This window comes from Numida meleagris, chromosome 3 (assembly GCF_002078875.1).
Source record: "Numida meleagris isolate 19003 breed g44 Domestic line chromosome 3, NumMel1.0, whole genome shotgun sequence".
Taxonomy (NCBI): domain Eukaryota; kingdom Metazoa; phylum Chordata; class Aves; order Galliformes; family Numididae; genus Numida; species Numida meleagris.
This window is the reverse complement of record NC_034411.1, coordinates 33,897,451-33,913,644: the sequence shown is the minus strand read 5'-3', so window position 1 is coordinate 33,913,644 and position 16,194 is coordinate 33,897,451. Positions and strand designations below refer to the sequence as shown.

At 36.9% G+C, this 16,194-nt stretch overlaps 1 protein-coding gene across 4 annotated transcripts in view; it reads right to left on the bottom strand.

Moving 5' to 3' along the window:
• AHCTF1 (AT-hook containing transcription factor 1) overlaps positions 1,606 to 16,194 on the bottom strand; it is a 54,161-nt gene continuing 39,572 nt past the window's right edge. For all 4 annotated transcript variants that reach the window (XM_021392115.1, XM_021392114.1, XM_021392116.1 and 1 more), the window contains exons 28-36: positions 15,659 to 15,862; positions 14,020 to 14,446; positions 12,652 to 12,754; positions 11,683 to 11,789; positions 10,880 to 11,061; positions 6,382 to 8,227; positions 4,671 to 4,798; positions 3,572 to 3,678; positions 1,606 to 2,946 (exon numbers count right to left, since the gene is read on the bottom strand). In XM_021392115.1, the coding sequence (XP_021247790.1) occupies positions 2,754 to 2,946; positions 3,572 to 3,678; positions 4,671 to 4,798; positions 6,382 to 8,227; positions 10,880 to 11,061; positions 11,683 to 11,789; positions 12,652 to 12,754; positions 14,020 to 14,446; positions 15,659 to 15,862 (3,297 nt within the window). In that variant the 3' untranslated portion in view covers positions 1,606 to 2,753. The remainder of the gene's footprint in view (positions 2,947 to 3,571; positions 3,679 to 4,670; positions 4,799 to 6,381; positions 8,228 to 10,879; positions 11,062 to 11,682; positions 11,790 to 12,651; positions 12,755 to 14,019; positions 14,447 to 15,658; positions 15,863 to 16,194) is intronic.

The following is a 16,194-nucleotide window of genomic DNA, read 5'->3' as shown; positions in this document are numbered from 1 at the left end:
TTCAGCAGAAATCTCAAGCCATTTTTGAGGGGAAGAAAAACAAAGAACCTCCAAGCAATATACCTTCCTATCAAAAAACTTTGCAATTGCTCTATTTAGTGATAAACAGCACAGAATAGTCCCTGGCAAATTTTGATCTTGTTCCAGAAAGGCTTTCTGTGCTGTTTCTTAAAAAAAGAATGCTTCTCTACACCCCTAGGGTCTTCTGCATTAGTCCACTGCAATGCTGTATCACAGCTTTCTTTTACAAGAACCACAGCCATTACTTCTCTGAGATACACTTGCAGACATCTGCAATTCCGCCAGAAGACTCAATTGCTCACCAACACACACCAAGCCACTTTGTCTTTTTAAAACCGCAGTCTCCTCCACTCCTCCTCATTGTTAAAAAAGTATTGCACACACACTGGATATTCCTCTCCCTTATATAAATGAAATTATCTTTTCCGCTCTTTCCTTCACATACTGGTAGCGAGCCTGCACAAAATATACAAAGTAAAATCTACCGCATCCATTTCATTATAAACCCATCTTTCCTTGCATTGTCGTTTTTATTCTGTTAGGCTAGCTCTTCTTTTTCTCAGGCTGTTCGGAAAAAATAATAATAAAAAAATCCCAAAGCTTGTTTTTCCTTCTGTTTCTTTCTATGTCCTTAAATGTTCTGAAATCTCATTCATTATTACGTTAACACTCCCATTCTATTTAAACTCCCTGGGCAATCTGGGAGTTTAAGCTTCCAAGAAATGTACATTGAATGTAACTGAATAAAAATGGAGAAAAACATTTTAACATTTAATAGGATTAAAACTCTTTTAAAATAAAAATCACTGGATCATAAGAAGCCTTTAAGAAGTTATTAAATCTCATGCCAAATTCCTTGTATTACTATTGCTTTCTTTTTTTCTGCCAAGTGAGGAAAATTCAGCTGAGCTTATAAAATGAAAGAGGCTAAAAATTAATACAAATTATTACTAAAATTAGCTAGTGTGTCCTCATTCCTTGTATCTTCATACAAAAATATTCTCTAAGTGTAAAGAAGTATCTTAAAATGCTACTAAATCTTCACTAACGTGTCGGTCAATTCTGTTTGATCAGGAATCCACGTACATTATAGTTTTGTGCACTATGCAGAGCAAGTGTTCAAATCAAAGATCAAATTTTAATACTGTCTTTTTCGCCCCACAATATTAAAATTTGATCTTTTACCCATTTTGAGCTACTCAATGTACAATTGTACAATGTGCATTTAAAAAATATTGCTAGAACTTCCCTCCTCATCCTCTTTAATCATATGTATTTTGTAATTCAAATTAAAAAAAAATCCAGAATAAATAATTACTAACCTGACTGAAAGGTCTCACTCGAACTGCCACTTTCACACTGTCAACATTTGGCATTTTTTAAGTGGCATTCAGTCATGAATACTTCCAAGAAAAAAAATATTAAAGTGCATGCGGCTACTTCTCTAGAATGTCCTGTTCTGAGACAGAAAAGTCATGGCCCCAAAAGAAATTTCTTTTACAAGCTTAGTCTATTATTAATACATTCATTCATTATGTACAAGGTGTTAGTTAACCAATAAATTATTTCTTAAAGTAACTGTAGTAGTTTTTACTAATCAAAAAGTTTAATGTCAGGTTCCACCATTCTGTAGTCTTCAAAGTTGCATCCATATATAAATTAACATACATAAAAATAATCCATTGTCTAAAAGACCGCACATCAAAATAGTACTTCCATGTCTACTTTTAAAAGAATAGTCTTTTTCATCTATTCTTACAAACTGAAACCTCATAGGGACATTTACTCTGTAGCCCAAGGTTGATAATGAGATCATTATTCAAAAATACGGTTTGTGATTTCTGTACATTTTTGTACCTTCAGTGCTGTGGTATGCAGGCTTCAAATACTGCAAAATGTTTAGACAGTAACTATTTCAAGTATAGTTGCTTTTGTATTAGTCTTATGAAAATATTTTGAAATTTGTGCCAAAATTGTGTGGGCAATATCCCTCTAAATTTGATACGCTATTGTAAGCATCAACTCTTCTATATAGTTTTTTTGCTGACAACAAATTGTAAAAAATAGCAAAACATCTGAGATGTGATCTGGTTTTATAAACGAAAGAGCAGCTTTCCCAGACTTTAAGACAAATACAAAAAAATATTGCACAGCTTAAAATACAGTTGTTTACATTTTGACTTCAATACAGTACAACTTAACCATGAACATGAGGAATTAACATTTTGTATTTGGGAACCCAATCATTTGTTCAAGAAGGTCAAACATCATCTATAAAAATGTAAACTAGTATGTTTTAAATGTTTACTTGGTACAGTAGTTCTAAACAAACTTTTTAAAACTTTTGGCCTCACTTTTGAGCATCACCAACTCTTGTAAACCAACATTAAAATTTCTGAACAATACAGGCTATTTAACCCACTATTCCCTCAAAAAGCTATCAGACAGTAAGCATATTGTGAAGTATACATTTTTATTTAACATTCCTAAAATAGGTTGTATTTACATATTATATAAATGTATGAAGTCTTAATATAAAATAGAAAACTGCATTGACTGAGGAAATCATACTCCATATGGAGTTACTTATTGAAGACCATTTGTTTATGAAATTTTACAATAATTTATATAAATTATCTCTTCCAAATTAGATGATTATTTTTCTTTTTACTAATCCACACAATTTTGATGACTTTACAAACAGTGGTGTACATTACAAACTTAAAAAACAGTTACAGCATCTTCCGGCGCACAACTGGCTTTGGAAAATTAGACAGTCTTTTTTTGTTCTTTCGTACAGTTTTCTCTGTCGCATCTGTGGTTTCTTTCTGTTTGCTTTTCATTTCATCCACTGGACTTCCAAAAGGAGAAATGAACTTTATTTCCACTGGTGGAGGTGACCAAGAATCTTCTTTTCTTGTGGTTCTGCAAAAGCAAAAAGCGTCAAATTGACTTTATAACCAACAATATTAAGAAGAGAAAAGTGGAATTACAAAATAAATACCAACAAATTAATATGTGGACTACATTGTAGACAGGATTAAAGCAGCAGTACATTTAAAAGCTTGCTCTTGTTTCCATTCCTTACCAAACTGCTTCATGTAATCTCAGTCATTATTCATAACAGATTTCAGAGATTTTGCAGGCTCTTAAGAGGTTAAATGTCTTCAAATAAATTGTTTCCAGAAGGAAGCAAAAAACAGGTCCAGAACCAAGGACTTCTCTTTATTCACTGCCTGGCCCCTTCCTGCCTTATGTGAGGAACTAAAGACATTACAGGTGTGGTTTTCCAAGATGGAATAAGATGACATAATAGGACACCACTGAGTAACCACAGGATTAACTTTTTACCACTATCTATTCCCTTCTTCTGTTACCATTAGAACACAAAATCATTAAGTGGGGAATAATGTGCCTATCAGACCAGCAAGCTGGACTGGCTCGTAAAGTGAGGGCAGAACTACACAGCCAATGGGGTAGATGAAGTTTGGTGGCTAGCAGCTGAATCACTACCATAATGAAAGTAAGTGTTCAAAAAAGAATTACGTACCTGCTTGCTTTCTTCACTTTTGATTTTGCAGGTCTTCCTCTCTTCAATTTTTGCTTTCCCACAGATTCTATGGATTTGATATCCTCCTCTTCTTTAGCTGGAAGCGCCTGCGTTAAAGCACCAAGAATGTTTTTAACATGCATGCATTCTTACACTTCTACAGAATACAAATAAAGGTTTCTCTGAAGTCATTATAAAGTTACAATTTATAAAGGCATTACAGTTTCTCTCTGCAAAAATAAACTTTTCATCTCAAATTATTGTATCATCCTAAAATTCAGAAGCTAACAAGTAACACACCACCTAAGTTTAAATAAAGTCACTGTGCCCTCTGTTAAAGCTAAGGCAACGCTTATTAGCTCTTAACTTACATAGACTCAAAATCAATTTTTGTAGCTAGTTTTCATAAAGCAACAAACTTGTTTAGCTTATTAAATTTCTCTTTTTAGATACCCAAGGGCTGCTCCAAAAGTAAATGTTTCATGTTTTATAATGCTGGCCCACGACGTCAGAGGCAAATGTTGGTGCCATGGCAGTAGAGGGTAAACCTTCCCTCCAACATTCCTTTACATTTTGCTGTTGTGTGACAGATGGCAGCAAAGGGACAGTCTGAGACAATGGCATGTGACACGGAAGTGCGTATGAAGCAAAGGTGTGTCACTGATTTCCTCCAAGCGGAAAAAATGTCTCCCACTGACATTCATCAAAGCTTCCTGAATGTTTCTGGAGACCAGACAGTGGATGCGAGCACAGAGAAGCAGTGGGTGGCGCATTTCAACAGTGACAACAGCAGGTGACCTCTGCTGTTGCAGATTTTTACAAGCATGGCAAGCAGGCTTTTATTCATTGCTGGCAGAAATGCATAGCTAATGGTGGTGACTATGATGACAAACAATGTTCATAGCTGTGAATTTGCTCTATCAAATAGAGTTTCTGTTCTGTTTGTATCTGTTGTAGTTTCCATGGAAATAAATAGGAGGCATTACTTTCAGAGCATCCTAGGTGTTTCCAAGGAAAAAGGCAAGGCATTGGGAAGCATAATTTGAAAGAGATACAGAGCAAATGTAAAAAACGTGACACAATTACAGTTTTTACTCACCGGTTCTTCCACAGTTTGGGGAGTACTAGACACATCTTTCCTCCTTGACCTCAAAAGAGGAGGTGAAAAGACAAATTGAGAAGACAAGTCTGGGTCTAAATCCTGCACATGTTGGTCTGCTTTTCCAGCTAAAACGACAATGAATTGTTAACATGCATGTACATTACGAAGGACAAGGATGTTAAATTACAGCTGAAAATCAACAGCACAATAGCTTCCTCAAAGAAAGGGCCCAATCAAGTTTACAAACGTTCACAATCAATATACTTTTCCCTATTAACTGCCTCTTTGGATCCATTATTTTACAGTGAATCATGAAACAAGAATAAATGAGAGTAATGATTTTACACAGTCAAAGCTGTTATGCTCAAGAGGCAGCAAAGCATCCTCATGAAGACAGAGCTGCTGGAGCATGTCCAAAGGAGGGCCACAAAGTTGATCAGAGGGCTGGAGCACCTCTACGAGGACAGGCTGAGAGAGAAGGGGCTCTTCAGCCTGTAGAAGAGAAGGCTTCAAGGAGACCTCATAGCGGCCTTCCAAGCCGGAGGGCCTACAGGAAAGCTGGGGAGGAACATTTAAAAGGGCCTGTAGTGACAGAATGAGGGCAAATGGCTGTAAACTGAAAGAGGGTAGATTTAGATTAGATATTAGGAAGAAATTATTTACTGTGAGGGTGGTGAGACACTGGAACTGGTTGCCCAGTGAGGCTGTGGATGCCCCCTCCTTGGAAGCATTCAAGACCAGGCTGGATAGGGCTTTGAGCAACCTGGTCTAGAGGGAGGTGACCCTGCCTACAGCAGGGGGGTTGGAACTAGATGACCTTAAAGGTCCCTTCCAACTCAAACCATTCTATGATTTTCTGATTCTAACATTTCAAAGAAACATTTAGTCATGCAGTCTAATATAAAAGAAAAGGCTCCAAGGTGACTGACAGTGGCCCTTTGGTATCTAAAGACAAGCTACAAGAAAGAAGGGGACAGTCTCTTTAGCAGAGTCTGTGGTGATAAGTCAAGGGGAAATGGTTTCAAACTTAAAGAGAGTAGATTCAGGTTGGATATAAGGAAAAAGTCTTCCACAGTGAGGGTGGTGAGGCACTGGAACAGGTTGCCCAAAGATGTGGTGGATGCCCTGTCCCTGAAGACACTCAAGGCCAGGGTGGAGCAGGCTCTTAGCAACCTGATGTAGCTGTATGTATGCCTGTTCACTGCAGGGGTGTTGGACTAGATGGCCTTTAAAGGTCCCTTCCTACTCTAAGGATTCTACGATAAAGAACTCACTAGCAAAGCATATTTCAACAATCACATAATTAAACAATTGTCTAGTTTGCTGCAAGACGCAGCTCATTCTAACTGAAAACCTGAACATGATTTGGAAGTATGTCTTCTTTATTTCTCCACTGTGGGGGAGAGGGATGGCAGTTGCATTAACTGACATCCTCCAGTGCTCTTATTTGATAGAAATTAAGCTAATAACAAGAAATTCAAATTAAACTTCACTCAAAAAATGTCAGCCTCAACTCGCTTGTTTCCACCACAACTAGCCAGCCAGGCACAGAGTTCAGGTAGAAAGATGATTTTCCTCTTTCCAAATTTTTACTTTTGTACAGTTACAAGTCTTACAGTACTAAAACCCGTATTTGTAAGTCTAATATTGTTTACAACTGAGCAATATACAGTATTTTGCACATGTAACATGAACATGTTACACCTACCTTTGAATTTCTTTGTCAGCTTTGTGAGAGGAGGAGAGAAAAGAAAGGATTCATTTTCCTCAACAGGCAGGTCCTGATGCATGCTAGTTTTACGGGATCTGTTTCTTCTAACACGATCTGTTAAAGTTCTTGATGTTTCATCACATCCTGATGTGTTTATGTCTGTAAGCAGTAAAGGACTGCCATCAGGTCCTTCTGGGAAGACTTCTTCCCCTGCGTTCTCCTCCAATATTGATGGTAATTGTCTCTTTCTGCCCCGACGCCCTGACCTTACTGCAGTCCTGGGTGTGGTTGACTGTTCATTTGGCTGCTCAGGTGTTCTTTCAATAGTATCTGTTTTTTCTGGTTTAGCACGTGCAACTTTCCTTGTTCTTCTTCTAGGAGTATCAAGGATTTCCACTTCCCCACCTGAAGGCAGGCCTTCCTGAGCAGAGACGGATTCCATGTGTGCAGAGAGATGCTGTGCTCCCTTTCTAGCACTTCTTCTAGGAGTAACAGGAAGATTCAGCTCTGTTTGAGGAAGTGATGATTTTGACAGATCAAGGTCAGAATTTTCAGAAACATCTGAGGAACTCATTTTTCTTCTTCTGCCTCTTCTAGTCGGCCCAGGTAAAAGAAGCTGGTCACTAGGTGGTAGCTCTTGATCCACAGTAGTATTTTTAGCAAGTGGTGAACTACTGCTTTTTAATTTTCTTGCACTTCTACTGGGACTGACTGCCATCTTTATCCTATGATCAGTGCTACTCTGGCCAGTTTCTCGATCTCCTGCTGAGCTTTTTCCTCCTCTAGTCCTTCTGGAAGTAGTAGAAGCAATAATGCTACCTTCAGCAAGAGACATTTCCTCATTAGCATCTTCCAAGAGTTCAGACGTAGCTTCCTTTGCTCTCCTTAATCGTCTTGGAGTAATACCTATGGACTGTGTACTGCTAGACAATGTTTGCCCATCAGATTGGCTGCTTTCTACTTTTTCTAAACCAGCCTGTTTGGGCTTCCTACCTCTTCTCCTAGGGGTAGCAGGGCTTGCAGGTATTTGCTCATCTGCAGTATTTTCTACTGTCACAAGACTAGAAGTCACAGGTGCCTCTTTTGTTTGCCTGGTACTTCTTCTAGGAGACACTCCAAACAGAATCGGTTTGTCTGTCTTCAATACTTGCTGATCATCTGCAGATGGAATAATTAGAGTTCTACTCAGTTGTCTCCTTGCACGTGTTCTAGGAGTGACAACATACTCTACTTGATGTATGCTCGTTTCATCATCTGCTCCTTCTGGCACAGTTGTTAAGGGAGTTTTTGACTTCCGAAATCTAGTAACCTTTTTGCCTATGCTTTCATGAATAGACTGTTCTACAACTTCAGATGTAAATTCTTTACTTCTTGTGTCCTTGATTACGTCCAGTAAGTTCTCAGCAATAGCTACCTTAATGGGTTCAGGCACATATGGGAGTGACTCTGCAATATTTTGAGACTCCTGGTCACTAGTTACAGTAGACACTGAATTTGTAACATGTTCTTCATTTTCAGTATTTCCTAAACTGTTCAGAGGTTTTTCATCTGTTGCTGTAACAGCTGCTTTAGAAGCGTCTGCTAATGCAAGGTCACCCATCTCCCCTTCACCTTCCTCTCCCTCCAACACTAAAGTAAAATTACTCTGAGATATAAAAAGTTCTCCATCTCCTTCAACTGCATAGCATTCACCATCTTTATTATCAGGCAAATCATATGCAAACTGTTGCTCTATAGTATCATAGTTGTATTGAAGATTGCCTGATGGATGTAGTTCACTACATAGAGATGTTTCAGGTACTTCTTCTGAGGCTTGTGCCTTGACTGCAACTTCTTCAAGAACCTAAAGTTAAGGAAAAGTCTATTATTTATTAATTTTATTAATTAGTATTATTTATTACCAGACTAGCTTCAAACTGAGCTACGTGAAACTAAGGACAGTAAAATGCTGTTTTTCCTTTTAGATCACCACTGAAAGTTAGAAACACAATGTATTCTCTACTTAAGTTCATATATCTGAGGAACAGAGAACACAATATCAGTATAGGCCATCACATGCTCTGTTTCTGATATTATAATTTATGACTAATAATTTTCCACCCTTCATAAGCAAGTGGAGTAGTTGTACACACAACTGGCAGTAACCATCACACTTCAATACTTTCTGGACTGACTACATATACACAGAGCGGCTGACTCCGCATCTAACTGTAAAATACAATTATGCCCCCAAACTTTAAAATCTAGATCATAACACTTGTGCTTATAACAATTCATCCCTCAGTCAAACTGGCTAAATATCACAGCACGCAAACTTGATACTGCACTTTAAGGAATCATTGGGATTCAATCAATCATTGTGAAACAACGTATATTCTAAATATCTCCACCCCATTTTTTGTAGTTCCCTGTCCTGTAAAATTATTTCCATCTAGGTCCACATGAGATACTCAAGTTCTTATGTTGAGAGCAAATAGAATATTGAGAATAATCCTAAAGGAAACTGTCACTATATTCAGTATGGTACTTAGAAGACATCCTACGAATCCAAATAACTCAGCCCCAGTCGAACTAAGGACAGCAGGAAACATCTGACGCAACTGTCACCTCTAGTCTAATTTTCAGTCCTTGAGTGATCTTTTAAAATTCATATTTAATCAAAGTTTAGATATTAAAAAATTTATTGTAAAAATACATGTTTTAGAAGTAGCTGGAAATAGCCTAACAATGAAATTAACTTACTACTGTGAATTCTGTTTATGCTAGTAAGAAAAAAACAAGCACCTAAATCATTCTGAAAATAAATTAGGCTCCCACATCATTTTGTCATTTGTAAATGGTACCTTGGATTGAAAAACTGACCTCCCCAACATTTCCCATTACCTTAAAAATAAACAGATTAACATTACATTTCATTTAAGTTAACTAGGAAACATTTAACTCATGTGAATGCAATCTTTTGGCTTGCCTTGGCCACACTGAGTGAAGAGGAATTGTTTTGGGCAGCATATAAAATATATAATATAGTTAATGTGTATAAGTAGCAAAACATATTTCTTTAAACATTTTGTATTAAAACATAAAAAAAGAGGGCAACAAAATCATAAAACTAACAGGATCTTTGACCTTATTTTTGTGAAACTAATGCATCAGTTGTCTAGTTTGATGGAAGCGGCTGCAATTCTTAGTGAGTTTTCAAGGTGCTCGTCAGATTTTTGTTCTAATTTTACTCTTCCTGTACTTCATCCTTGAAAACAGTTGTTCACAAATTCACATACTGCCAAAAACCAATGACATGAATAAGGCAGAACTGTGAAGTGAGGGATATTTTTTCTCTGGTAAGATAGCTCTTGCAAAAGTCTAGTACAGAGACACGATCACATTTTTCATTGAGTTGAATGTCTGACTTCGACCCTGTATGTTTCATTTGAAAACTCGCAGGTAACATCTTCATGCTGACTGAAAACGGATTCACAAACATACAAAAAAATCTGATCATTATTTTCAGAAAACTTGAAACCTATTCTCAAATTCTTTTATCAGAACAGAAAGCAAGGCTGCATATTTTCCCTGTTCACAGGATTGTTTAGCCAACGTAGCAAAATACATAAAATTATTTGCCATAACTTGAGCTTGATAATTTAAGTTTCATATCAAATGCTGTTATGTTTTGCAACATAGCACAGACAACTTCTCACCCTGAAGCATGTTTAACTCATTTAAATTATAAAATTTTCCAGCACTGCATGACTATTCTTAATGTGTCTCTCACAATGAACTTGTTAACTTCTTACAAAACACACGTCTTCACATTCACACACATTCCAAGGTAGGCTGAAATATTATCAGCAGTCACTGCGTTCTACATGCCAAGCAGCACAAGTGCAAGTAATGTGTAACATGTGGGTTTTGATTCTACTGAGTGTGTGCCACAGGTGCGAGAGATAGAGTCAGCACTGCACTGTGCCTTCCCCCCTCCACAGCATTCCACTGTCCATGCTTGAGCTGTGCACAATCAACTCTTGAAAAATACCATTAAAAATCACACGGTAATGTTAAAAGTGTACGACCTTGTGGGGCTGCATTACTAGCTGTCCAGGGCCACATCTGCCCTGCAGGTTTAGGTTGGACACACCTGATTTAAGTTGTAATAAATCAAATGAATGTATGCTTATTTAAAAAAAGAATGGGGTAGGTTGTTTGTTTTTAATTACTACAACTCTCAAAGCCCAAATCTTGACAGGTTTGCTTCTGTGTTACATATGCAGTAAACACAAATGAGAAATACGCTGTCTGCCCTTACGTAGGGAGGTTAACTTGGGTTAACCAGACAAGAAGATGAGATGTTCTCGTGCCTTCCAACTATTAAAAAAAAAACAACAAAAACAACAAAAACCCCCCCCAAAACTAAAAATAAAGTCCTAAAATAAAATAAAGTCCTAAAATTTACTAAGTGTTTTTTGCTTTGTAGAAAATGGGAGAATAATTCACTTACATTAATTTCTTCAGTTTTAGGAAGACTGTTAGAAACATGTATTTCCTCTTGTGAAAAAGGAGCATTCTCTTCAACTTTATTTTCCAGGTTACACTCTTCAGGTAAATCAATACGCTTTTCTTCAGGGTGACTTTCTGAATGCGTACTGACCACATCCTCACTGTCGAGGAGGCTTATCACAGCTGAAAGAGATTGATGTCATTTTAACTTAACCATTAAATAAATCATATGGGTTTAAGCAACAGGAAGTAACAAGAGGGAGTGCAAACAATCAAAAAATTTCTCCACTGGGCCACACGTATCCAAAACATGGATACTCCAAAACATGTGTCTCTCCAAAAGCTAGGAAGCAGTCCCACAATAAAAATAAAAGAAGGGGAAATGAGCTGCCAAATCTCCAGAGAAAAAGAACAGGAGAAAGGGTGGCCAAAAGGCACATTGGCGGCTGGTCACTGACAGCCTTAATACTGTGAATACATCATTGTTTTAATATAGTAACTCAAGAAGCAGGTCCCATAGCACACACATCACAAATGGTGTACAACACTAAAAGAAACTCTAAGGTCTCCTTCTAATATTTTATATTCTACCAGTTTTCTCAAGATCAGTGAGACTGACCATGTATATTCTACAAGATCTTTCTCTGAGGAGTGTGTCATCTACACAGGTTAATGAAAATTAGCAGTAACAATCCTAATGATATTTTAGTCTGAGACACACATAGTAGTAGAACAAATTGCACGTTTAGTTTCAGGAGTTTAGCTACCTTAGCTCACGTAACATCTCCAACACACTATACGTACATTCACTGTCAGCCTCTGGGGATTCAGAAAGCTGTGGATTTGTTATAGTCAGTGGGTCTTTTTCTTCTGATGTAGAGGACATTTTAGGCTCCTCGTGGGTTGTTTCACTTCATAAACAGGAGAAAAACATAAGAAAAAGAAATTCATTGTAAAGCTTCCAAACAGGCATTTTAAAGATTTAACAAGATATTCTCACTGTTTCAAAACAGAATAAAGAAAAACTAGAAATTCCTTACCCAACATACCTACATCCAATTTATGATTCATTTTATGTAATGACTGAGGTACTTAACAGTCTTTCCAGCTATCTAACACTGGTTCCAAAATAAGAGAGATGTATTAAATAATTACATAATTGTCTTCTGTAGAAAGAACGCAACAACTATATTGAAGGTATAGAAGAAACTTAATAAAAGTTTTACCAGTCCAAGTTACCACATGAAATTAAGGGTTCTTTTCATTATTGACATTCCCTCCTCATCTCTTTAAAAGCAGTTCCAGGTGAGAAAACTGTTTCTCTTTCCATAAACAAGTAGATGCTAATTAAAGCCTCTTGCTTTGCTCTTTTTTTTTTTTTTTGAATGCTCAAGTTTACAAAATAGTACCAGAAAGAATTCAAAGCCCAAAAGAAACCTGTGAAAGTTACAGGAATCTCAGGTATTTTTCAGCTACTCAGTTTTCATACAGTATGTTCACAGTACCTATTCGTAATCCTCAAAGCATGAAAAGGTTTATATGGCCTGTTGAATCAAGTATTTAATCACAATACTTTGGGGTCTGCAACCATTTGAGAAGGACGACAGCTAGTCAGTTTGAGCTACAGTCATGCCAAAGTATTCATGTTCAGAGACAAAGAAGTAAGAACATACATAGCAACAGAGGAAGAGCCAATACCAACATCATAATTTTAAACGGGAAAGTCAGCAGTTACATGTTGTATAACACCAAAGATGCATTTTATAAGCTTACTCTTCTCTTGAAGTCCAAGAAGTAACAGCCTCAGCAGCTTTAAACACCAATTTACCATCCTTGGGAAGGGTAGGACATTCAGGAGTTGTTTCTTCCAAAAATGCTGGAAAAACAGACAGACGAATGACTTCACTGTTTCACCTAGTAATTACTTCTAAAGCGTTCATGTGACTGTAAGAGAACCTTTTATGTATTTCATCTGCAATAGCAATATAACAAGATACTGCTACCAAGTGTTCAAATGCACATATCTGAATTCTTTCCAGTAAAATAAGAACAATCTACTGCATATTTTGTCAAGAAAACAAAAAGATCATTGGTATTTTAATTATGAACTAAACTTGATATGTTACTGACCTAATACGTAAACACTTGAGAAAACATCTTCTGCTCTTAGAATTAGACTGTTAAGTTTTGTTATTTCTCTTTGGAAATGTATTCCATTTCAGCAATGCTGAAATAAGTCATTTCTTGACTCCACTTCCCATCTTTTAAAAGCTAATTTCTTGAGCTTTTCTCTAATATTAAATGACTTCTTGTTTTTGCTTACTCAACTGTTTTTTTTACCTTGACAGGTTCTGTTTCAGCATTTTTCTCTTTTTTTCCTCATTTCTACTGCCTGCTTCCTCCAGATCCAGCAATTACATCTGCAGACAGTATGCACATATGGAATAATTTGCTAGCTCAGGGCAAACAAGAGCTATGCAGACTGCTCTCTAATGCTTCCACAGTACGGAAACTGTACACGAGCATTCTACCACAGTTCAGCAATGACCGTTTCTTTACAAGGTTATTTTTCAATGCTATCATTCTCAATTCTTCATCACTACTCGCCAGTTGGCGAGTTACACCCCTTCTAGCCTGCCAGCAGATCTGCTCACATGAACACATCCTAAGCAGCCTGAACAGATGTTAATGGGTTGAACTGCGCTGAATTACTGTAGACCAACTGAAACAGGTTCGGAAAAAACTATTAGCTGTTGTGCCAGTAGACCAAGTACACACAGCTGTAATGAAAAGCAGACATACTTGAAGACTTGCTTTCAGAAGGAAACTATTTAACTGAACAATAATGAGGTGGTAAAAATTCATGTAGTCATAGTTACCTAGTCTAGTTATATACTAAACTTTCTGTTAAAAAAAAACAGAGAGAGAGAAGTACCCCTACAATAGAGCGAGAAGATCAAGTTTTCAAATTCTGTCCCCCTAACACCCATAAATCACTATTGCATCTCAGAAATGCCAGCCACAAGCAATATACATTCTCAACACTCATCAGTACCAAGTCTTGCACTCATCAGTAATTTAACCTTTCAAAGACATTTGAAAAATGAATTAAGAAACTTAAAGTTATAAGATGGAACACACCAGCTTCTTTTCCTAGTTCTGATGAATCTGTTTGTTCCACCTGGAAAAGTTTATCTTCGGTTATTTCATTGTTCTCTTTTTCTGGTTCTTGAAAATCAGCGGATTCTTCAGTGAAAGAACTAGCTGGTTTAGCAGCTATAAAAATGACATCATCTTCAAAGTCACTAGGTGATTTTGCATCATGATACTCCAAAGTAGTTTGGTCTGACTTTACAGAGATGTTACTATTTTCTTTACTGACATCCATTTTCTCCAGACCGTCTCTGGGAATGCTTTCTAAAGACTCTTCCATTTCAGCACAATCATCCTCAGGATTGCTCAGAGTAAATAGGGATGCTTTATCTCTACTTTCAGACCAATCGTCCTCCACCAATCCATGACAATGCTTAGATGAAGATCCAGACTGAGCTTTATCATCTTCTCTTACCTTTTTTTTAAAAAAAAAAGTTAAATCAGTAATACATATATACTTTTTGCCAAAGCAAGAAAAAAAGAATGAAAGTTTTAAAACTGTCACCTTATGCAAAATTACTTCTCATTCTCTAGCACTATCTTAGCTTTCAAAGCTGAAGGTAAAAACTGATTGCGTCTTTGACTGCTTATTGTGTTTCAGTTCTCCAGAGTTGTGGAAACTAACTGGTCTTGTTAGTGCTTGCTTCTAAGGCCATCTCAAGCCTGCTCACTGCCTCACTACTTCGTTTCCAAGAAGAGAGAACTACCTAGAAATTGCATCACAAGATTTTTTTTACTGCTTGTCTTTTCAACTCATATGTGTTGCTAGTACATTTTAGAGTGCAGTATGCGTGTAGCATGAAACAAGTCAATTAATCTGGCTGCTATCTGTTATGAATAAATCGTTATAAAGGAGGACAAGCTTCTTGTTATAATTGAGTAGCTACTTAGAATAGGCAACAAAAGGTATAATAAAATGTAATAAAAAACAGATTATAATGACTATTTGTTAACGTTATGTATGGAAAGCTCATCCATACTAGTACATGCCCTTCATTTAGGTACATTACTTCTAAAACAGCCTGAGGAACTAGAATAAAGTTGTGGGATGACTAGAACGGGGCAGCTTTTAGACAAATGAACTCTCAACAGCTACAAGAACACCAGCCCTGGTGCAAACCAAGGGAACTTTAGGGCTGAAGAACACACAACAGCACAGCTCTTTTCATCAGGAGTCAATTCTTACCATAATCTAAGTAAACACAGACTCCCAAAAAGCAGACTTAAAGTAAATGCAGTTCATGACTTATGCTTTCAGAGGTGCTTTATTTGCAAAGCTTAAAAAATATTTCTCAGTTAAAAACAACTGGCTCAATCTATATTTGTTACTTTTTCTCCCACATCAGTACTTGATGACAGGAACGTTAACTAGCAATTTGGAACAACCACAGCTCCTAACAACAGAAGTAAAAACTGTGAAGGCCACTAGTATTTATTGTAAGTATGTTCCTGAAATGTCACATACCTGAAGGTCTAACATAATCTTTTTTGACTAAATGCCAATGTAATTTGCAATTCAAATTCTCATTATAGTAAGTGCTGGCAAATTTTATATCTATCAATGTAAAACTTTATGTAAAAGTCTTTAAAACTTTCAACTGTAAAAAAAAGTTTCACACCATCTTACCCCAACAGTCCATTTTGCATTAGAGCTCACTTCCCTGAAAGATATTCTAGGTTCCTTTGCTCGTAGGGGAGGAGTAACTGATCGTCCTGGAGATGCTGAGGGAGTTGCTAGGGGTGTGGTGCGAAGGCTGGATCTGAGAATAGACTGAGGAGTGAATCCAGCAAAACCAGAAGCAGAAGAAGACGTCACCAAAACTTTAGCTCTCTATGAAAAGAAATAAGTTACTGTAAAATCAGTTATATCTTTAAAAGAGAAGACTTCACTTGCCAAAAGCATTAGTTCAACTAAAACTCAATTTGTACAAGCAGAGAGGACAAAATTTAACCTCTATATTCTCTTTTTCTGAAGGTAAAGGCTGCTTTCTTTCCTTCAAAAAGAAGGAAATGTAAATATACAGAAGGAATGTACATATAGAATGTTATCTTTCAAACTGATTTCCTGAAGAAACAAGAATTCAGCATCTTTTTGTCTGTGATGACATCTTGATGCCAGTAATTTCTGCAGGTTCTGCAGTGTTCTTCTAAAATCATAGAATC